Source organism: Canis lupus, chromosome 31, assembly GCF_003254725.2.
Source record: "Canis lupus dingo isolate Sandy chromosome 31, ASM325472v2, whole genome shotgun sequence".
NCBI lineage: Eukaryota > Metazoa > Chordata > Mammalia > Carnivora > Canidae > Canis > Canis lupus.
Window position 1 is genome coordinate 28,620,279 of NC_064273.1, and position 23,623 is coordinate 28,643,901.

Genomic DNA, 23,623 nt, shown 5'->3' on the forward strand with positions numbered 1-23,623 from the left:
TTTTCAGCCACCAGGGAAAAATTACAGGTACAATAAGGGGCAGTTCTTTCTAATGCTGCTGCCAAACGCTTACAGCCATATCTCACTCACGTTAGCTGACAAATGGAAGTTGATGATGATTAACATATTGTGATGTAATCTGGATTCTACTCCTCATTGACTAACCTCAGAATTTCAGAGCTGGCAAGTTCTTGGAGATCTAATCTAATCTTCTCATTTTATAAGAAAACGTCCGCCCAGAAGGTTAAGCAACATAACCCAGTCATACAGCAGGGTGTAAGGAAAATTAGGGGTTAGGGGTAGGGCACAATAAATAATTGCTTAATTCTCTGTGTCCCTAGCAGATTATAAACCTCAACACCTCCACTGTCTTTGATGGAATACCGTCTTCATCATCTCCAGGAGTCTTCTCATGGGAAGACTCACACATGAAACCGAGAACCCGAGCAAGTATGTAGCTCGTCTGACTCGAAACGGAATGGAATCAAGTGTCCGAAAGACTTTAATTAAGCTCTGCACCTTATCAAGAAGGAGCTGTCTGTCTGCTACATGCTGGGACACCGGGACGAAGGGCGGGCCCTCCCGACACGTTAGCTGTTTGGTTTTCTTGTTGTTGTTGTTAGCTGTTGTTTTTAAAACGCATGGTCTAATAAATAAAAATCTTAAAAAAAAAAAAAGAAAAAAAGAAACAGAACGCATGGTCTAGCAGAAGAGCACGACTTATACCCAGATAACGGCAATGAAACGCCAGAAGTGGTTTAATGGGAAGTACGATTTTTGATGCACGAACGCTAAGGCTGAGCTCCTGGGGACCCCAGTTTGCTGAACAATTTGGGGTTAACGGCTTTTGGAGGTGGGCGAGACGGCGGCGGTGAACCACCCGCCGAGGTCACTGCGGGGCAGGGTCGGTCCTGACCCGGGACACGCCCCGCCCCGGCCCGGCCCCCACTCACCTTCCCGGCCGCGGCGAAGGGGCTTAGCGGCTCCCACCCCCATGCTGCGCCTCTGCGCATGCGTGCGCGGTCTGCCCTTCCGCTGTCCGCGCGTCTCCGCTGGACTAGACCATCTGCCGGCTTACACGGAGGGGACCACACTGGGGACGGAGGCCAGAATCGTACCTAATTGAGACAGAGGTCCTACTTTAACGGGGAGCCCAGGAACCTCTCTCCTAAAACGAACTTCACCCTGGAGGACACAGGGACGGCATCCCAGGAGGCTCCGCCCCGCCCCGGGGCGATCCGCTCCGCCTCCGCTCCCCCCTCCAGCGGGCGGTGGTCCGGCCGATTGGGATTGCGGGAGGTGTAGTTCGAGGGCCCGCGCGGCGCGCTGCGGCCTTCGTAGTGCGCCTGCGCCTTCCTGGAGGGAGGCGGGGCGACGGATGCGTGGCGGTGCCCTGGACCCGGCGGGCCGGGTCCCCTGCCGAGCGCGGTGAGTGTAGGCGGGGACCCCTGAAGTCGCAGGGGGTCGGGCGCGACGGCCCTCAGTAACTTGCTTTTTTTTTTTTTTTTTTTAAATTTTTATTTATTTATGATAGTCACACAGAGAGAGAGAGAGGCAGAGACATAGGCAGAGGGAGAAGCAGGCTCCATGCACCGGGAGCCTGACGTGGGATTCGATCCCGGGTCTCCAGGATCGCGCCCTGGGCCAAAGGCAGGCGCCAAACCGCTGCGCCACCCAGGGATCCCCAGTAATTTGCTTTTGAGAAGGGACCGCGGAGTCGTTTCCTCGATCAGGACCTGGACAGCCTTTTCCGAGTTTGCAGGTGGGGCACCTGTGCAGAGGCCTCTAGCAAACCCAGGCTGGAAACCTAGTCTTAGGTCTGGTTAATTTAGCAACTACTTACTGAGCAGCTGGCTTAGCCAGGCGCTGGTAGGTAGGGTCTCCTCGCTTTTAAGCTCAGCCACTGCCATCGGTATTTCTTGTTTCCCCCTCTTGGACGGGGAGATACTTTCTATTTTTTATTTTTTATTTTTTTAAAGGACCAGGTGGGTCTTTTTTTTTTTTATTTAAAGATTTTATTTATTTATTGAGACAGAGAGAGAGAGAGAGAGGCAGAGACACAGGCAGAGGGAGAAGCAGGCTCCATGCAGGGAGCCCGACGTGGGACTTGATCCCGGGTCTACAGGATCACACCCCGGGCTGCAGGCGGCGCTAAACCGATGCGCCATCAGGACTGCCCGGGGAGATACTTTAAAAAAAAAAAAAAAAAAGAAAAAGGCAGAAAATTGCTTTTCTATGTGTCTGCTTACCAGTAAAATAATGAGCACTTTTGTCAGCTTACTTACTGCGCGAAGTGCCTTATGTTTAGTCTCTTTTTAAGTGTACTTTCATTTTACACGTGATGAAATAATGATTGCATCAAACACACTCAATTTTTTTTTTTTAAACACAGTGAACTTTTGTGAGAATTGCACAAGGTATGTAAGCCACCTGGCACAGTTCCTGGCGCATTAAGCAATGTATTTGATTATGACAGGGTCTCCTAAAAGGAGCCCAAAATAGGTACTAGCCTTTCTGAGCTTCTGAATTTACAGGCGGTATAGCAGTTTGCTGACTCCCATGTAGTTGCACAGAGAAAGATTTAAATACTGAGGCAGAGGGATTGCCTTATAATAAGCAAACAATGAACAAGCTAGCGTTTCTACCCGGCGTCTTAAACACAGCATAAAAGGGAGGGGGGGGGAAGCATGGACACAGCTTTAAAAACTGTTCATTATTTGTCTGACACTTTGCATTTTACAAAGCACTCATCACAAATCTCCTTTTAAGAAAAAGATTTTATTTATTTATTAGAAACACACAGAGAGAGGCAGAGACACAGGCAGAGGGAGAAGCAGGCTCCATGATGTGGACTCCATCCTGGGTCTCCAGGATCATGCCCTGGGCCCAAGGCGGCGCTAAACCGCCAAGCCACTGAGGCTGACCACAAATCTCCTTTTGTTTGCATTTTAGAAGCTTCTATACTTTAGCGCCATGTAGTCAAGTGCCTTTTGTAAGTTACTGGAACCTGAGTCCATTTCTCTCTTTCAGATAGTGTCCGTATTACAGTGTGACTCTGTACTTGTAGAAGGTGAATTGGAGTTGGCTGAATCATCCATCAGGAACTCTTGCGCTGCAAAATGCAAACTAGCTAACTGACTCAGGAAATTATTCTTCTCATGTATGTGAAATGTGGAGGTAGGCAGTTTCTGGGTATTGGTTCATCTACGAAGAGTTGCCACATTTGCTTTACCATTCTCTCTTTGTATGTACTTTTTTTTTTTTTGGAAGATTTTATTTTTATTTTTTTAAAGATTTTATTAAAAAAAAGATTTTATTTATTTATTCATGAGAGGCACACAGAGAGAGAGAGAGAGAGGCAGAGACACAGGCAGAGGGAGAAGCAGGCTCCATGCAAGGGAGCCCGACGTGGGACTCGATCCTAGGTCTCCAGGGTCATGCCCTGGGCCAAAGGTGGCACTAAACCGGTGAGCCACCTGGGCTGCCCAAGGTTATATTTTTAAATGATATTTTACGATCCCGGGGTCTTAGGATGGAGTCCCATTTCGGAATCACCACAGGGAGCCTGCTTCTCCCTCTCCCTGTTTCTCTGCCCCTCTCTGTGTCTCTTGTTAATAAATATCTTTAAAAAAAAAAAAAAAAAAACCTACACCCAATGTGGGGCTGGAACTCACAACCCTGAGATCAAGAGTCCCAGGCTCCACCAGCTGAGCCAGCCAGGCACCCCAAGGGCTCTATTTTAATCCATGTTATTCTTTTCTTCTCTTTCTGGTTCTGTGATAACTGCATAGAAGTTGATATATTGCCAAGAAGTTACCATAGTAACCAAAAATCACTTCCCCGAAGCTTGACTTAATGGTGCAGTCAGCATCCTAAGACTACATATTGTCCAGTGATGCTTGCAAATGGTAAATTCTGAAGCTACAGTTTATAGAACAATCATGTATATGTTTTCCTTTCTGGGTGCCATCTTTTTTATTACTTACCATTTTAATTTTTTTTAGTAGGCTCCATGCCCAATGTAGGGTTTGAATTCACGACCCTGACATTAAGAGCTGCATGCTCTACCACCTGAGACAGCCAGACACCCCTCTGGGTGCCATCCTAATTCATTTTTTAAACGATTTGCTGAAGAAAGAGTCTCATGCTGGGATGCCCAGGTGGCTCAGTTGGTTAAGAGTCTGCCTTCAAAAAAAAAGAGTCTGCCTTCAGCTCAGGTCATGATCCTGGGGTCCTGCACCAAGCCCCACCTCAGGCTCCCTGCTCAGGGGGAAGCCAACTTTTCCCTCTCCCTTTGCCCCCCCCCCCTTCCTTGTGCTCTCTGTCTCAAATAAATAAATAAATAAATAAATAATAAATAAATTTTTTTAAATAAACAAAATCTTTTTAAAAAAAGTTTGATATAAAGAGTTCAGCTTTTAAAGAAAGCAGTGGGTTAATTTATGTAACACAACAATACTCTAAAGTCTAGGAGTGTTAGGGAAAGTACAGTGGAAAAGAGAAGATTCACATCATTTGGATATTTTCTTCTGTTCTCTCTTCCCAGCAAGGTAACCCAGTTATCAGACCCTCCTGTATGGGTCTGTGGGACTTTGCCAGTGGTAAACTGCCCTCCCCCACCCAACTGATTTTCGTTTTTGGCATAGAATTAGTGTGATGAAAAAAAAAAAAAAAAGAATTAGTGTGATGATTTATTGTCACTTGAGCCTGAATTATCTGTATTTGACTGCTGCTGATTGATCCACAGCACTTTCTGTTACTTGAAATTGTAATGTATACACCTCCCCCTAATTGCAGGCCACTAAGGGGGGAACTAATGCACACTAGCTGTCTGGGAACCAAAATTTGAATTGTTTCTAACCCATATTACATTTACTGACCATGTTTATTGAAATCATTGCTTTACAGCACAGCTACTGTGTACTTTTCTCACCCTTCAGAATTTGTTTCCAGCTTTATTGAGGTCTAGTTGACAAAAATTGTAATATTTAAGGTGTATAGTTTGATAATTTGATATATGTATATATTGTGAAATAATCATATAGTCAAGCTAATTAACATATCCATGACCTCACATGGTTACTTTTTTTTTAAAGATTTTATCTTAAGTATAGTCAGTCTAGATGTTTTTTTATTTTTTATTTTTTATTTATTTATTTTTTCAGTCTAGATGTTTTGATAAGTTAAAAAGACCAGCATATGGGGGGGGGGGGGTAGCCTCCTTTCACTGCTTACTGGTTGTCAAAGATTTGAGCAACCAAACTAAACATTAAAACTGTCACCTAACATTCTTTGCTAGAGAATCATCCAAGATGCTTTATGGAGAGAGTAGGTTTTAAGGCAAATCGAATTCCAAAACACCTTTGTAATGAGATGTGAGGCTAGTTCTGTTTAAATTTTTTTTTTTTTTTTTTAAGATTTTACTTTTATGTATTCATGAGAGACACTCAAAGAGAGGCAGAGAGGTACGGAGGGAGAAGCAGGCTCCCTCCCGGGAGCCCAGTGCAGGACTCAATCCCAGGACCCCGGGATCACGACTGGAGCCAAAGGCAGACGCTCAACCACTGAGCCACCCAGGCACCCCACGGCTACTTCCGTTTAAAAAGCCCACTCTGAAAAAAAAAAAAAGATAAAATAAAAAGCCCACTCTGTAGGAATGCCCCTGAATGCCTCTTTCGTCTTAGGGTCTTCCAAAGACGCCTCAAGCTCTGATGAGGTGATACTACGTCATTTGATCCATGCTATTCTCAATAGAAGAGTACAGGAAATGAGCATATAAATCCAGTTTGTTACCCAAACTCCTTTTGAAGATGCCCTTCTTGATTATCATTTCTTGTATTAAATGAAATTAAAGAATCACATAATTTCTGTTCTGTACTTGACAGCGAGGTTTAATTACCTACTCTGGGGGATATCCACAGTGAGTGAATGGTTCTGTCCTTGTTCTTAGGAAATACATGTTGAAATATTTATGGTGGAAGGGATATGATGTCTGCAAATTACTCTCCAATGATTTAGAAACAAATGCATGTACAGAGCAAGGGAGAAAGAGAGCAAACAGTAAACCAGATGGAATGAAATAAATGTTAATTGGAAAATCTGGGTAAAGACTATTTGGAAAGTTTTTGTATTCTTGCAGCTATTCTGTGTTAGGCATTTTTAATTTTTTAAAAAGAATGTATTAATAATTGCCAAAAATGGGAAGGAACCAAGATGTCCTTCAGTAAGTGAATAAACTGTGGTTCATGCAATAAAATATTCGGTGATAAAAAGTAATTGAGCTATCAAGCTACGAGAAGACATTGAAGAACCTTAAATGCGTATTGCTCAGTGGAAGGAAACAATCTGAAAAGGCTCCATATATGATTCCAACTACATAAAACTATAGAAACGGTTTTGAAAAATGAATGGATTAAAAATAGGCAAAAGGGGGCGCCTGGGTGGCTCAGCGGTTGAGCGTCTGCCTTTGGCTCAGGGCGTGATCCCGGGGTCCTGGGATTGAGTCCTGCATCAGACTCCTCACAGGGATCCTGCTTCTCCCTCTGCCTGTGTCTCTGCCTCTCTCTGTGTCTCTCATGAATAAATAAATTCTGAAAAAAACAAAAAAACAAAAATAGGCAAAAGACTTGAATAGACATCTCTCCAAAGAAGATACACAATGGCCAACAAGTATATGAAGAGAAGCTCAGCACCACTGATCATTAGGGAAATGCAAATCAAAACCACAGTGAGCCAGCACCTCACACCCATTAGGATTCTGCTATCAGACAAAAGAAAAAAGTAGCAAGTGATGGCCAGGATGTGGAGAAGCTGGAACCCTTATGAGGACATAAAATGGTGGAAACATTTTTGATGGTCACAATTGGGAATTGTTACTGGCACCTAGTGGGTAGAGACCAGGGATGCTGCTTAACATCTTACACTGCCAAGTTTATCTGGCAAAGAATTCTCTGGCCAAGAATGTTGAAAATGCTGTTTCGGAGGCCCTGTGTGGACTATTCTTTCTCTCATTTCTCCTTTCCACTTACTTCTCCCTAAATCTGTGATGGTTCAAACAAGGACTAGCAGGATGTTGGAATTAAGTGCGACTGTGGAAATCTAGTCGTAGCATACTGAAAGAAAAATGACATGCCCAAGTCCACACAATTTGTGGCAGATTTTTCTGCCTAAGTCTGCAGATTTAATCAGCAGCGTTAGTGCAAGATTTCTCCTATAATCCTCTTTATCCAGACGGCAAACCTGGTTACATGCTGCAGAAGGGAAGACCTTGCTAGAGTTATCTGCATATTGCCTTGGCATATAGCTTTCTATAATTTCAATTCTGGGAGGAGTTTGTTTCAAAATGTGGTTAGTAGTACCAGACCTTCATTAAGTCATTTATTAGATTTTTAAGTGTATTATTTGTGTCCAAATCATCAGCTGGCAAATGTACTAAGAACAATAAGTCACTTCCCAGCAACACTCTTGGGAGCTTCTGATCCTGTGTCTCGCAGCCCCGGGGCAGGCCTGGGTCCTTTTCTTCGTTTTATAAAATAATTAGTGAAAAATGGACATTTCATTGATATATATATATATATATATATATATATATATATATATATATATTTTTTTTTTTTTTTAGAGGGCACAGAAGGGAGGGTTCCATTCAAAGCCACCAAGCAAATTTCCTGAATGTTGCCAGTAGACTTCTGTTCCCAGGCTCAGTGAGGTGGGCCTTGTACCTCCTTTCTTCTTCCTTCTTCCAGCCTTGGCTTATCTAAAATGTACTCTAAGTTTCATCGCTTCATGCAGAAAACAGGACTGAAGTTGCTACTCCACCCAGCCTTTCAAGGACCATTTATTACCTTCAACTGGGTGTCTTGTAAGAGTGTGTATGTGGGAGGGGAAATAGTGGTGTCTGTCTCATTCCCAATGCAAGTGGTTTATAAAGTAGATTACAATTACAAAACAATTCTTTTCTCTAGGTACAGGAGTAAAATTCTGGTAGTAGGAAAAATAAGATCTTTTTTCTCCACACCATTAACATAATAAAAATACATAAAGTAGCAATGACAATGTGTTTGTTTTTTTTTTTAAAGATTTCATTTATTCATTCATTCATGAAAGACACACACACAGAGAGGCAGAGACACAGGCAGAGGGAGAAGCAGGCTCCATGCCGGGAGCCCGATATGGGACTCCATCCCTGGTCTCCAGGATCTTGCCCTGGGCCAAAGGCAGGCACTACACCACTGAGCCATCCAGGGATCCCGCAATGACAATGTTCTTAATGAATTGTCCATTTAAAAAGCTGTGCTCAGCATAAGAATGTTTCACACAAACTTCAGGATCTTAATTACCTCTGAAAGTCTTAGGAGGGGGAGTCCAAGATTTTCATTTGAATCACTATAATAACAAAATTTAAAGTAATTTAAAGCGGGGAGAATCCAATAACTACGGGAGACTGGAAACATAAATTATGAGACATCCCTTGCTCTGCAACCTGTAAAAAGAATGAGCCAGATCTCTAGCCAGATCTCACAGCTGTGGAAAGGTGGCCAGTGTATTTTCTGAATAAATAAATTTTGCTAAATTATATTTAGTAAAGGATGAATCAGTTTGCACTCCAACCTATCCGGGGATGCCTGTTACTCTACATCATTGATATCACATTGGCTAAGTAATTGAAATGACAGACAATAGTGAGTGTTGTTGAGGAGAAATCAAAATGGTCACATATTGCTGATGAGAATGTAAAATGGACAACCTTTAAAAAACAGTTCGCAATTACTCAAAAGTTAAACAGGGCAGCCCTGGTGGCTCAGCGGTTTAGCACCTGCCTTCAGCCCAGGGCGTGATCCTGGAGACCTGGGATCGAGTCCCGCGTCGGGCTCCCTGCATGGAGCCTGCTTCTCCCTCTGCCTGTGTCTCTGCCTCTCTCTCTCTCTCTCTGTGTTTCTCATGAATAAATAAATAAAATATTTTTTAAAAAGTCAAACATAGAGTTGTCATGTGACTCAGCAATTGCCCTCCTGGGTATATATACCGAAGGGAACTGGCAATATACCTCCGCACAAAAACATACACACAACTATTCAAAGCAGCATTATTGGGCGTCTGGGTGGCTCAGTCCGTTAAGCATCTGCCTTCAGCCCAGGTCATGATTCCAGGGTCCTGGGATCGAGCCCCCCATCAGGCTCCCTGCTCAACAGAGAATCTGCTTCTCCCTCTCCTCCCCTGCTCATGCTTGCTGGCTCTTATTCTCTTTCTTTTTCTCAAATAAATAAATTTAAAACAAAAACTAAAGCAACATTGCTTATGATGGCCAAAAAGTAGAAAGAACCCACGTGCTCATCAACTGAAGAATGGATAAACAAAATGTGCCGTGTGCATACAACATATTATTATGTGAGAAGTATAAAGTACTGATTCACATCACAACATGGATGGACCTTGAAAATACGCTGAATGAAAGAAGCCAGATACTAAAGATGAGTAGTTGCTAGTAGACAGGATTCTCCTTTTGGAGTAATAAAAATGTTCTGGAATTAGGTAGTGGTTATTGTTGTATAAGCTTGTTAATATTGTAAAAAATCATGGAATTGTATTTCAGAGGTTGAATTTTATACTAATTCTGTCTCAATGAAAAATCAAGTGTTAATATTTTTATGTTATGAAATTGGAGTACTGGGGGATGCCTGGGTGGCTTAGCAGTTGAGCATCTGCCTTTGGCTCAGGGTGTGATCCTGGGGTCCTGGAATCAAGTCCCACATCGGGCTCCCTGCCTGGAGCCTGCTTCTCCCTCTGCCTATGTCTCTGCCTCTCTCTCTCTCTGTGTCTCTCATGAATAAACAAATCTTAAAAAAGAAAAAAGAAATTGGAGTACAGTTGGTATTTTGTATAGTTTAATACTCAGAAATTCAGAAATAATCTTACGGCAGGCATTAATTAAAATTGGAAATGTGATCGAGTGATTTAGACTTTGATTTAAAATTGAAATCTTACTAAATTTACATATATTATCAGCTTATCTAAGAGAATTTTAGCATCAACTTAGAAGTTTTGAAGGTATCAAAATAATTCTCCGAGAATTTTTTAAGTCCTAGATAATAAAAATATTAGGGAAAGAAAATAAACGTAGAAAACAAAATTTAGTCACAAGTGTTTTCATGTGTCTGTGGGATCAACTATCAACCAAGTCCCCTTAACAATAATGGTTGATGTTTACTAAGAAATAGGGTTGCCTGGGTGGTTCAGTTGGTGGAGCGTTCAGCTCTTGATTTTGGGGTTGTGAGTTTGAGCCCCATTTGGGCATCGAGATTACTTAAAAAAATATAAGCTGAGTTTTGAATGTGTAACTTTAATAAATTGAATATTAGTTTAAAAGGGCAAAATATACCTGAAAAACCTCCCCGCTCATCCCTGCTCTCCTCCTTTGCTGAGGGAGTGGTGGCAGTTGCTGTGTGTCCTTGTGGAGATAATTAACACATGAGAATGCCCTTGGGGCGCCTGGGTGGCACATTTGGTTAAGCATCTGACTCGATTTCAGCTTAGGTCATGATCTCAGGGTTGTGAGATGGAGCCTCAAGTGGGACTCTGCTCAGCAGGGAGTCAGCTTGAGATTCTCTCTCTGCCCCTCCCCAGCCCTACCTTCTCTTTCTCTCTCCACCCTTCCCTCCCTTCTCTACCTTTCAAAAAAAAAAAAAAAAAAAAAAAAGAATGCCCTTTTACTCACACTTCTTTGATATATAAATGGAAGCATAGTATACATACATATCTTCCTTTATGTTTTTCACTTGACAAAATCTAGATAAATACCTTTTTTTTTTTTAGATTTTATTTATTTAGTCATGAGAGACAGGCAGAGACACAGGCAGAGGGAGAAGCAGGCTCCCTGTGGGGAACCTGATGCGGGACTCGATCCCGGAACCACGGGATCACACCCTGAGCCAAAGGCAGACGCTCAACCACTGAGCCACCCAGGCATCCCAAATCCCACCATTCTTTTGAAGAAAATAATAATTACGAAGGATTCCCAGGGTTTACTCTCACTTCTTCAAAATGATCTCTACCAACAGCCAACCCTGGATGGTGGTCTGGAAGGCTCTTCCAGTGGCAAGAAGATGCCACTGTGGTCATGGCTCTCAGTGTCCCAGGAGGGCCACTTGAAAACTGGCACAAATTTTGGGAGGAGATAATAGATGTTAAGGGCCGAATTGCTTTCCCCCCTCCCCAAATTTGTTGCTGAACTCCTAACCTCCCAGTACTTCAGAATGTAGGAAATAGGAAATTGGGCCTTTAAAGGAGCAATTAAGTTAAAATAAGGCCATTGGGGTGCCCCCAATCCAGTCTGTCCTTAAGAGAGGAGGAAATCTGGACCCATGAGGGGACACCAGCAATGCACGTGCACAAAGGAAAGGCTATGTGAGCACACAGTGAGAAGGCGGGCTCAGAAGCCTTCATCTTGAACTTCCAGCCTTCAGAACCCTGAGAGTAATTCCTGGGTAAACCCCAGCCTGTGCTATTTTGTTACAGGAGCCTGAGCAGACAAATACGGGTTGTGTGATCCTCAGTGGACTCCAGGAATTTGTATTAGCCACATCATTGCCCCCCAGATGGAAAACTCTAAAGGCAAGTGCAGGCTTTTGCATCCTCAGTCTCCTCTTGCTGGACCTGTCCTACAGATCTCGCTTCTGGCTGCCGCTGCCTCCTCTCCACCAGGACTCTCATACCACCTGGAATGTCTGCATTGGGGGGGTGGGGGGCACACTTAGGGCCCAGAAGGAATTGATTTAAGATCTTGGGCTTTCAGGCAGCCCTAGTGGTGCAGTGGTTTAGCGCCTTCAGCCTGGGGTGTGATCCTGGAGACCTGGGATTGAGTCCCACATCAGGCTCCCTGCATGGCGCCTGCTTCTCCCTCTGCCTGTGTCTCTGCCTCTCTCTCCCCCTATGTCTATCATGAATAAATAAAATCTTAAAAAAAAAAATCTTGCGCTTTCTGGCTTGCCGAAAGGTGTGGGATGGGGTGGTGGTATCTATTTCTAACTTGGCCTCTAGGAAGAAGGAACCAGAGCTCATTCCCTGTTCCTTTGGATACCCTTCTCCTAGTCTTGGTGGCATCCCTCTCTTCTGGGCCCCCAGCTGCACCATCTGTCCATTTTCAGGCTCCTTTTTGGTCCTGTCTTTCACTTGATTGTTAAGTGTGCACTCTGATTACCTAAATCATCTACACTCTCCTACCCACTCAGTTCCAGGGCCAAAGCTCTGTCTCTAAGCTAATGACTAACCTAGGAGTGGTATTAGGGTAGGCAGGTCATGAATCCCTAAAGGTTCAAAGCAGTCCGACCTCCCTCTAAACAATATTGACTCATTTTGCAAAACGAGGTCACACCTTGCACACACATCCCGAATCTTAGGGTGCTGCAAACACCCTCAGGGCACCAAACAAAGGCACAGTTGAAAGGCTGATGTGAAAAAAGAAAAAGGCTGATTTGCTGTGGATGCTGAGAAAGCAAGATAAATCTTTTATAAAGCTGAGGGAGTTTTCAATACTTGGCTTTCAACAAAAGTGAAGGATAATAGATTTGTCAGCTAAATATTTAAAATGATTTTTCGTTGGTATGCCTGAGTGGCTCAGTGGTTGAGCGCCTGCCTTTGGCCCAGGGCATGATCCTGGAGTTCTGGGATGAGTCCCATGAGCATTTGTGCTCCCTGCATGGATCCTGCTTCTCTATGTCTCTGCTTCTCTCTCTGTGTCTCTCATGAATAAATAAATAAAATCTTTTAAAAAAATGATTTTTCGTGATCTTGTTTTGTTTTCGCACATAACCGAAGCAGTCAGGGGACTGAAGGATACTATAACAAAACTATTTTTTTTCCTGTAAAAGTTTGTAGTGGCACATAAAAATTTAAAGTGCAGTTTGACTCTGGGTGTGCACAAATACTTCAATTCATGAACCTTAAAAAAAATCGATTTGGAATACTGAGATCTTCATTCTTTTATTGCAATGCTCAGGATACAGGCAGGGCTCAGGAGTTAGCATTTGCACTAAGTTGACCCATGAGAATTGCCAGGTTAACAGATGGAGGATTGAGGATTAGGAGTGCAGTTCAGAGGGACAGTCCTTTTTTTTTTTTTTTTTTTTAAGATTATTACTTGTTTATTTGAGAGAGAGAGAAAGAGCACAAGCAGAGGAGAGAGACAGAGGCAGAGAGAGAAGCAGACTCCCCGCTGAGCAGGGAGCCCTATGTGACTTGATTTGGGGCCAATCCTAGGACCTTGAGATCACCTGAGTCGAAGGCCGATGCTTAACTCACTGAGCCACCCAGGTGCCCCCAGATAGACTTTTTTTTTAAACTTATTTATTTTAATGGTTTATTTTTTTTTTAAATATTTTATTTATTCATGAGAGACAGAGTGGCAGAGACACACAGGCAGAGGGAGAAGCAGGCTCCATGCAGGGAGCCCAACGTGGGACTTGATCCTGGGTCTCCAGGATCATGCCCTGGGCCACCTGGGCTGCCCCCGATAGACAGACTTTAATATTTCTGTCACAAAGCAGGGATGTTCTGTCTATATTCATTTAAGTGACTTCATAATCTGAGGTATTTTATTATTACTTTCAAATTTTATTGATTTATTATTATTTTTTTAAATTTTATTTTTTAAAGTAAGCTCTACACTCAATGTGGGACTTGAACCTGGGACCCTGAGGTCAAGTCACATGCTCCACTAACTGAGCCAGCTGGGCACCCCCTGAATGTGAAGTATTTTAAATGTATTTTATAACATCAGATTAAAAGTAACCTTAATGTACTTAAAAAACTGTGAATTAATGTTTTTATAGTGACAGAGCTATAGCTTTGTTTTGGGACATAGTTGTATGACTATAATTCATATGTCACACAGTTCACCCACTTAAAATGTACAGTTGAGGGCAGCCCCGTGGCTCAGTGGTTTAGCGCCGCCTTCAGCCCAGGGTGTGATCCTGGGGACCCAGGGTCAAGTCCCACGACGGGCTCCCTGCAGGGAGCCTGCTTCTCCCTCTGCCTGTGTCTCTGCCTGTCTCTCATGAATAAATAAAATCTTAAAAAAAATGTACAGTTGAGTGGGTTTAGATACGTCCATGGGGTCATGCAACCATCTCCACGATCAATTCTAGAACATTCTCATTACCTAACATAAACCCTGCACCCCTTAGGCATCATCCTCAAAATATTATCTACCCCCACAGCCCTGGGCAACTACTAATCTATTCTGTGTCCATGTAGATTTGCCTGTTCTGGACATTCCATATCAGTGAACTATAAATGTGGTCATATGTGACTGGATTCTTTCATTCAGCATGTTTCAAGGTTTATCCATGTTATAGAATGTATCAGGCGCTTCATTTCCTTTAATGGTAATACTCCGCTGTATGGATTGACCACATTTTCTTTATTGATTCATTAGCAGATGGACATTTGGATTGTTCCTACTTACGAGTTAATTTAAAAATGTTAATTAGTAATTGGCTCCAGGGGTGCCTGGCTGGTTTGGTTGGAAGAGCGTGTGACTCTTGATCTCAGGGTAGGGAGTTTGAGCCCCACAATGGATGCAGAGATTACTTAGACAAATATTTTAAAAAATTAAGAAAACCAATTGGCTCCAGATAAAGGAAAATAGCCACATGTTGTGGTAAATAAAAGGCTGAGAAAGAATGGCTATCAGAGACTCTCCCCTAAATAGTAGTGGAGGAGGCAAAAATTTATGTATTACACAGGTAAACAAGCAGCAGCTCAGGACGCCTGGGTGGCTCAGTGGTTGAGTGTCTGCCTTTGGTTCAGGTCGTGATCCTGGGGTCCTGGGATTGAGTCCCGCATCAGGCTCCCTGTGGGGAGCCTGCTTCTCCCTCTGCCTGTGTCTCCGCCTTTCTTTGTGGGTCTCTCATGAAGAAATAAATAAAATCCTAAAAAAAAAAAAACAGCTCAGGGACAGAGGCCAAGAGGTGCCATCGGAATTAACAGGAACATGAACTCAAAACCAGAACGACTGGGATTTTATGAATCTTCCTGAACTACTTGAGCTGCACTGGTCACTTGAACTATGGGGTCAGGCCTTTGACACCTGGGGGCTGCTGGGCATGGGTGTCCCCTCAGTGTGTGTGGGGCATCTACTACTGTAGGAGAGGCAGTTTCACTCTCCAGCAGCATGAGGCCATATTCCTGTTCTCCCTTGAACCTGGGCTGTGAGAGCTGGGGGGTGGGGGTGGGGGTGGTACCTAAACTTAGCCAACTGGATCATCCTGCCCGGGGCTTTAAGCCTGGATCAGTGACCCAGAGACACAGGTGGTCAGAGTTTTGGTGGGGACACAGCAGATGGAATGCCCACTGGCAGTGGGGCTCATGGAGGCGGATGTGGCCATGGCAGCAGTGTCCTTGACATTCTCCTCCTGGGGCAAGATTTTGGCTGTGGTTCTGTTCCCTTAGCATGAGAAAGAATAGCCAAGGGAACTGTGGTGAAAAAAATAATGAGGCTCTAGCAGCTGTATCATTATTAAACTTTATTATGATTAAATACGATGTTGTACTTGAGTTATTTAAGAAATCTATAGTTAAAAAGAGTAAAAAATTCGAGGAGGAACATTTAGAGGTCATGAAGTTTCTCTTAGAAACTGTAACACTCTTCTTCAGAACACTTGGCTTGTTTTGGGACTCACAGCTGAATTCTTTGATTTGTTATGACCAACAGCACGGATTAACAGTTGGACCTCCACCTGCCTCTGCCCAATCTTTCTCCCTGACAACAGGGTGTGACCAAGGGCTGATGTTTTATTCCTGTGTACATACATAAACATCTATAATAAAAGATACATGTCCATATTTATTACATTAACCTCATCTTTGCCTTTTTATTTTTAAAAGATTTTATTTATTTACTATGAGAGAGAGAGAGACAGGCAGAGGGAGAAACAGGTTCCATGCAGGGAGCCTGACATGGGACCTGATCCTGGGTCTCCAGGATCACACCCTCGGGTAAAGGCGGCGCTAAACCGCTGAGCCACCCGGGCTGCCCAAAGATTTTTATTTATTTATTCATGAGAGACACAGAAAGAGGCAGACACACGGGCAGAGGGAAAAGCAGGTTCCCTGTGGGGAATCTGATGCGGGACTTGATCTCAGGACCCCGGGATCACGACCTGAGCCAAAGGCAGATAGATGCTCAACCACTGAGCCAGTCAGGCATCCCGTCTGCCTTTTTTGCATGGACTTTTTCATAACTTAAATGACCTTTTCTCTATCATTATAAACTAATGGCTGCTCATATACTCATCATGTCCAAATAATATTGTTTACTGGGACTAGACAGTAGGACACCCTTGAAGCAGATTCCCTTGTTCTTTCAATTATCATCCCTATTTTCAAATGTTTTTTGGTTTCTGGCAACCAGATATATATTTTCTGATTTTTCTAATTTGCATGCAGGTACTATTAGCCTCTACTTTTTTTTCCCCAAGATTTTATTTTTAATCTTTACACCCAATGTGGGGCTCAAAGTCACAACCCTGAGATTAAGAGTTGTATACTCCACTGACTGAGCCAGCCAGGTGTCCCTTTTAGCCTCTACTTATATTACACATTTTTCGTTAGATGTTTTAACTTTCTGTAAACGTCATAGGATGTTAGGCATGTAAGTAATAGGTACTAAATGTCGAGTGAACTCTCCTGAACAAACGATCAGTTGTTTTTACAGCAAAGGGACCCATGTGAAACGATGCAAATCACTTGCATCAGAGGCAGTGATTAGGAGGTTAGTGAAGGTGGCTCTCCTCTTAACTCCCTACTCTTTCCTTTTGTAAGGCTAGAATTTACATCTTCTGTATAAAATGACTGCTCTGCTGTTAGGTCTTGAGTTTGAACTCCACAGGAGATTTGAACAGGGTCTCTGGATATCCTTTCAGTAAGGTACACTCCTGTTGGGCAGGCAGAGCTTAGGTCACATCAGCTTGGAGGCTGCCCAGGAGTCTAAGGATAGCTGGCTGCCTTAGGGCTGCTGGGCCATTCCTTGTTCACTCTGCTACAGGAGAAGAGAAATGTGGTACCAAGCTTGGGGTCATGTACATGTGCCTACTATGTCAACCCAGATCTCCCAGGTCCAGGATTGCATATCCAGATTGGAAATGAATGGCCAGAGCGGAAAACACACACAGTGCCATTATACTCTTTATTAGTCTGGGTAGATTGCTTTCCACTTGCTCTCACTCCTCCCAAACATACTTACCATACTTCCAATATTCTATTTATCACCATTCTCAATTTTATGTTCAAGATATATTTGTTGAAGTCATACTAAATTACCATAGCTTTCGTAACTGGGAAGAACTATGAAATAAATGCTGACGTCTGAGTGCCTACTCTATGCTAAGCATGGTTTTTGGCATTTCACACACATTAACATAATTATCAAGACAACCGTAACAGGTATTTGCCTACCTTAGTAGATGGGGAGACAGAGACAAAGAGAATGAGTAACATGCCCTAGTCCTATGTTTGAATCTAGATGCCACCAAAACTCTCTTTAACCTTCTAGTAGTTACCAGAGTATGAATGTTGATAATCTGTAGAATCACTGTGAAGCTAAAATCTGGGTAGTAAAGAAACTGTCAATAATCAGAGGGATGTTTAATAATATTTCAAAGCAGAAAGTACACTATCCCTCAGAGCTGAGAGCTACACACAAATTTTATGACACTAAATTATGCTTAGTCTCAATTCAAACCAGTACAGATACATAATACAGGGCAAAGATATTAACTTAGTAGTCTTGTTGGTTAACTCTTCAAATACCAGAGAACATATAACTACAAAAAATAGAGGTGGTTAACATTAAGAAGGACAAAGAGCTTTGGTATCTTATCTGGCTGAAAGTGAAAGGAATTCTGAATGACCAACTTGATTTTGAACAAGAAGGTCTGGAACAGGTAAACCCTGAAAGACCACTGGAAGGGACACACACAGGTCTTAGATAGGCTGCACCAGTCTTGTTTTTAACAAATCTCTGTTCATTTAAAAAAAAAAAAAAAAAAAAAAATGGCCAGAGGTGAAGGTGAGGGCCTCTTTTTTAGCAGCTGTTCTTCTCAGCTGAGTCCATGATAAAACTCACCATGCAAATAGCTTTTGTTCAGACTTTGTTCAGAATTGGCCCTATTCCCGAATTGGGAGGTTTCAATCCTCTGTGACCCAACGGATCTTGCCATTTTCTCCAAGCCTTATAGCTCCACTGGCTACCAGCTGGAGGGCTGCGGGAAATATTTTATGCTCTGCTAATTTCACTCTTTCCGACAGAGTTGCAACAGTGTCACCTCTCTTCACTGGAACAGATTCTTGTAAAATAATTTGTCCAGCATCTACATCTTCCTGGAGAGGGAAGCAGAAATTTTGAACATTACTTTCTAGCTAGTACATATACATACTAATAATATTTTGTTAGAAAGAGACATACTCACAGCTACAAAGTGCACAGTACACCCAGTGACTGTGACCCCAGCTTCCAGGGCTTGCTCATGGGCATTTGAACCCTTAAAAGAAGGGAGCAAGGAGGGGTGGATGTTGAGCATCTTCCCTGGAAATTAATAAAAACACAGTGGTCAGAATTTTAAAATCCTGTGTACTCTACCCAAGGAATGTTTTTCTGTCTAGAATCAGGAGTCAGGAGGAGCAGGATTTCTCTGGGATGGGTGTTTCTTTGTAAAAGACAGAAATGAAGTAAAGGGAATATAGGTTTTCATCCAAGAGGCCGGAGCAGCAAGTTCCTGTCTTTCACAACTGAAGACACATGCAATGACTCTGAATAGGTGCTTGCAGGGACTGAAAGTTGGATGAGAGGGGGATCAACTGTGGATCACAGAGCTCTCAAAGAAAATTTGGCTTGTCACTAGTACATCCTATTAGGGAGTGACAGGAGATTCTCGCACGGTGTCTATGTGCTTGACTTCGAACTATGAAGTGGCATGTACACTGGCAAGATACTAGTTAGTTCTGTGTGCATTGCCAGTTTTATATTATCCATAAGTATTCTATCTAACCATGTTCACTTAAGAAAAAAACATAAACTCTTTGGAAAGAGAATCATTTATCACCGAAACATGTGCACAAAAAGGGACAATAGGATGTAGTCAAAATTTTAGTGGAAAGGGCAGGAACACGGGCAGCCCAGGTGGCTCAGCAGTTTAGCGCCGCCTTCAGCCCAGGGCGTGATCCTGGAGACCTAGGATCGAGTCCCACGTCAGGCTCCCTGCATGGAGCCTGCTTCTCCCTCTGCCTGTGTCTGTGCCCCTCTCCCCTCTCTCTCTCTCTGACTAAATAAAATCTTAAAGGAAGACAGAAAGAAAAGGCAATTAATACAAGGCATGTTTTCCAGAGAAATAATGCCTTCCTTGCCATGTGTGCTATGGTCTACACTTCCTAAGGAAAAGATAGACTCTTCATTTTGGGATTCAAGGAATCACTTTCTTTTGCTTCTAAACAAGTAAAAATGTATCTTCTGAATATGAAATATTAGTAATGTGAGTAACCTAGCTGTATTAGAGAAAACGATTAACTACAGTAGGCCAAAGAAAACTGATAAAAAGAGCAGGATAATTAATGATCATTGGGTCATCCTCTGAGCTGAGGAAAGGAAATTAAATTATGACCTGTGTTAAAATGGCCCAATAAATATTTAATTGGTATTATTTGGGAAGCTAACGACCCTGTAGCCTGCATTCAGTTGATTTCTCAATGTGGTGTCCATAATTTTTGCTTACCATCCCATTTTCTGACAAAGGGCCCAGATAAAATTCTCATGAATCCTGCAAGACAGACTATGTCTGTGGAATACTCTTCAAGGACTTGGTCAATGGCAGTGTCAAATTCTACACGACTTTTATATAATTTATGGTTGATTACCTGTAATAGAAAAAGATAAGCACAATCTTTTCAATGAATTACCAAAAATGATTTAAAACTCAATCTGTACATTGACTGTACCTTCCTTCTTTCTCATGAAGACACACCTGATAAAAGGAATTAAACATGGGAAGGATGAAGTAGAAAAGCAAGCCTAGCATATACCCCAATCCAGAAATCCAAAAAATAAGTTGTCCTACAGACGGAGGTCTTGTTGGAGGGAGGGTGGGAGGTTTGAATTTATTTTTTATTATTATTTATTTTTTATTTTTTGGAGGTTTGAGATTTATTTATTTATTTATTTGTTTGTTTGTTTGTTTGAGTTTAAATACAATCTGCAGGGCAGCTCCGGTGGCTCAGCGGTTTAGTGCCGCCTTGAGCCCAGAGCATGATCCTAGAGACCCAGGATCGAGTCCCATGTGGGGCTCCCTGCATGGAGCCTGTTTCTCCCTCTGCCTGTGTCTCTGCGTCTCTCATGAATAACCAAATAAAATCTTAAAAAAAATTTTAATAAATAAATACATACATATACACATACACACACACATACAATCTGCAGGAAAGACACTTTTCAAAATAACTCACTCTGGTGGGAATTCCAGCTCTTTCTGCTTTATCTAAACCAGCCACTGCAGCTTTGTTGGAGATAACAACAACAATGTGTGCACAGCTACTGGGCTCCCTAGTACTGTCTATAAGAGCTTGCAGGTTTGATCCTGAAAGAGAGAGAAACATATTCGTAAGTTCACGTTTCTTAAAAAAAAACAAAAAAAAGTTCTATTTTGCATAGTAAATGGTCAAGATTTCTGAACAAATGTCTTAGAAAAGACTGGCAAAACATGTGAAGCTTTTAAATTTCCTTTCTCTCGGGATAATGGATTAACAGCTTATTAAAATGTAGGCACTCCTGGTTTGAGGGTATGTAATTGGCTCCTGCAAAATCATATCTCATGACCAAGAAGAGTAAGTATATAACATGATTTAAAAACTGACTGGATGGGGGGTATCCCTGGATGGCTCAGCGGTTTACCACCGCCTTCAGCCTAGGGTGTGATCCCGGAAACCCGGGATCGAGCCCCACGTCAGGTTCCCTGCATGAAGCCTGCTTCTCCCTCTGCCTGTGTCTCTGTGCCTCTCTCTGTGTGTGTGTCTCTCATAAATAAATAAATAAAACCTTAAAAAAAAAACTGACTGGAGGCTCAGTATGCCTTTGGCTCAAGTCACAACCGAGTCAGGCTCCCTGCTTAGCAGGGAGTCTGCTTCTCCCTCTGCCCCTGCCCTCTCATGCTCTCTCAAAGAAATAAATAGTATCTTAAAACAAAAAAAACCTGACTAGAGAGGAAGAGGCAGCTTAATTAACAACAACAAAAATCAACTCTTATTTTTTTTAATTTTTTGCTTTTCTCTCAAAATTTTTATTTTTTATTCTTCATTTTTTTGTTATTCATTTTTAAAATTTATTTTATTTAAAAAAATTTTTAAAGATTTTATTTATTTATTCATGAGAGACACAGAGCGAGAGGGAGACAGAGGCAGAGACACAGGCAGAGGGAGAAGCAGGATCCATGCAGGGAGCCTGACGTGGGACTTGATCCTGATCCCGGGTCCCCAGGATTATGTGCCGGGCCGAAGGTGGCGTTAAACCGCTGAGCCACCTGGGTTGCCCCATTTTTAAAATTTAAATTCAATTAATTGACATATAGTATAAGTTTCAGAGGTAGAGGTCAGTGATTCATTGGTCTTACATAACACCCAATGCTCGTTACATCACATGCCCTCCTTAATGCCCATCACTTAGTTATCTTACCCCCACCCCCACTCTCTTTTCTAAGATTTTATTTTTTAAAGCAATCTCTATACCCAAGGTGGGGCTTGAACTTCCAACCCTGAGATCAAAAGCCACATGCTTTACTGAGTTAGCTAGGTACCCTGAAAAATCAACCCTCTTAAGAAGAAAGCACTATGACCCTTATAATAGCTTCTTTGCTTTACCATCAACTTGGGCCCAAAGTATATTGAAACTTTAACATAGACTTGGAAAGCAATTACACTTCCAGGAATATATCCTAAAGGAATAATCAGATATACACCTAGAAATGTACTGCATATTTTACAAAAATGTTCACAACAATGTTACTTACAATAGTGGGAAAAATAAACATGCTATCTCCATCTCTTAAGAGAATATGATGCTCTTATTTTACCCCCCCATCCACAAGGCAACCATAAATTTCATATTATTATTAAAAAAACCCTCAGCTGTTTTAAGACTTTTCAACTAGAAAGCTAGGATACAAAAATTGGATTTTCTGTTTTTTTTCTGGTTTCTGTTTCTTCAAGTGTCTTCCTGATACCCTCTTCTCTTCTTTAGGTATCTCAGAAGACCCCCAAAAGTAGAAAGACTGAGGACACAGAATAACACTTCTTACTGACCCCCTGCTCTGCTCTCCTGACGGTGTCCTCACAATCTGAAGGAGGCTGGGGAGAAGGGAGAAGGAAAGGGCATTTCTACAGCCTCATAGTAAAGAAGAAGGCACATCTCACCTGTTCCAGATATTAAGACAGCCACTCTTGCCTTTTTTGGTTGAACAGAGAAATGATTTTTCAGGGTGCCATTCCCCAATACTGACCCATTTATTTGCATAGTTTCTATCAGATGCCTGACTTTCACACGAGGAGAACCTGCATTTCAAACACACCCAACAAATAAGAATGGAACAACGGTGAATTAACAGTAATAATGGAAAAAAAAGTATTTTATGAGAACCTGAGAATACTTTATTCTGAAAATAAGATATACAAGGACTAAAACGAAGAACAGGCTTTACCACTTAATTTTACTCACTCATAAAAACTTCCTGATAGAGAACATGTATAATACATACTTCCACTAAAAGCCACAGGACGGCACTATCTCCTGGCCTCAGGAAAGGCATGTGACCCAAGCGGGGCCATTCAAGGATTTGATACGAGAAGATGTGGAGGACGAGAGGGCCTCTCTTTCCTATTGCAACATGAGCTCAAGGATGTGGACTCAAGACATCCTGGCATTTGGAGAACTGGCCTGAAAATGAAACCTATACAATAAAGGAACGAAAGGCAGACGCAGACATAATTGGCAAGCCAGCATCTCTGTTCACTAATTTGAGTTAGCCACGCTGCTAACTTCTAGTACTTCTAACAGAGTCCTAAGTATACACAGCACTTGTCAGGGTGCTCCCTTCACTACTCCCTGAATTGAGCTGAATTACAAAGTAGAGTCTGAGACCAGGTCCTGCTCATAGGAAGATGACTCTGGGAAGTGATCCTAGGAAACCAGAGTAAGGATCTGGGAAGAGTGATATGGAGAGCCAAATACAAGAGTGTGTTATTAAACTGGTCACCCCAGTGGGCAACTGGGCTTGATTCCACTGGGACTTTAAAAAAAAAACCCATGAAGACCCTGTCTCAGAACTGTTCCCTTCTGTCCCTAAAGTGGGTATTTATTCACTCTATTGGTTAAGGCTTGTCCTGTGAGGTGTAGTTGTGCATACGTGACGACTACACAGAGGTGTCAGAGCCCGAAGGCAGAAATAAAGAGAAATGTGGTGTTACGAGCTGGGGTTGTTGTCATATTATAGCTGTGTAAAGGCAGCTGCTATAGCCATAGCTAGAATAAAAGGTGGGCACAGCTGCAGAGGCAGGGCAGAGTTATAGTTCAGGTTATATACCTAAGAGC

At 42.4% G+C, this 23,623-nt stretch overlaps 2 protein-coding genes and 1 long non-coding RNA gene across 4 annotated transcripts in view; 1 reads left to right on the top strand and 2 right to left on the bottom strand.

Annotated features, from left to right (window-relative positions):
- TMEM50B (transmembrane protein 50B) overlaps nt 1-1,093 on the bottom strand; it is a 55,623-nt gene extending 54,530 nt beyond the window's left edge. The window contains exon 1 of the mRNA XM_025449859.3: nt 954-1,093. The gene's annotated coding sequence lies outside the window, so the exon portion shown is untranslated. The remainder of the gene's footprint in view (nt 1-953) is intronic.
- LOC112661746 (uncharacterized) lies at nt 152-23,498 on the top strand. Its single transcript, XR_003137928.3, has 4 exons — nt 152-243; nt 345-1,428; nt 3,031-3,177; nt 22,277-23,498. It is a non-coding gene; the product is annotated as an uncharacterized LOC112661746 (long non-coding RNA).
- GART (phosphoribosylglycinamide formyltransferase, phosphoribosylglycinamide synthetase, phosphoribosylaminoimidazole synthetase) overlaps nt 17,164-23,623 on the bottom strand; it is a 31,664-nt gene continuing 25,204 nt past the window's right edge. For both annotated transcript variants that reach the window (XM_035709473.2, XM_025449850.3), the window contains exons 18-22: nt 22,450-22,587; nt 20,491-20,621; nt 19,764-19,905; nt 18,465-18,580; nt 17,164-18,375 (exon numbers count right to left, since the gene is read on the bottom strand). In XM_035709473.2, the coding sequence (XP_035565366.1) occupies nt 18,184-18,375; nt 18,465-18,580; nt 19,764-19,905; nt 20,491-20,621; nt 22,450-22,587 (719 nt within the window). In that variant the 3' untranslated portion in view covers nt 17,164-18,183. The remainder of the gene's footprint in view (nt 18,376-18,464; nt 18,581-19,763; nt 19,906-20,490; nt 20,622-22,449; nt 22,588-23,623) is intronic.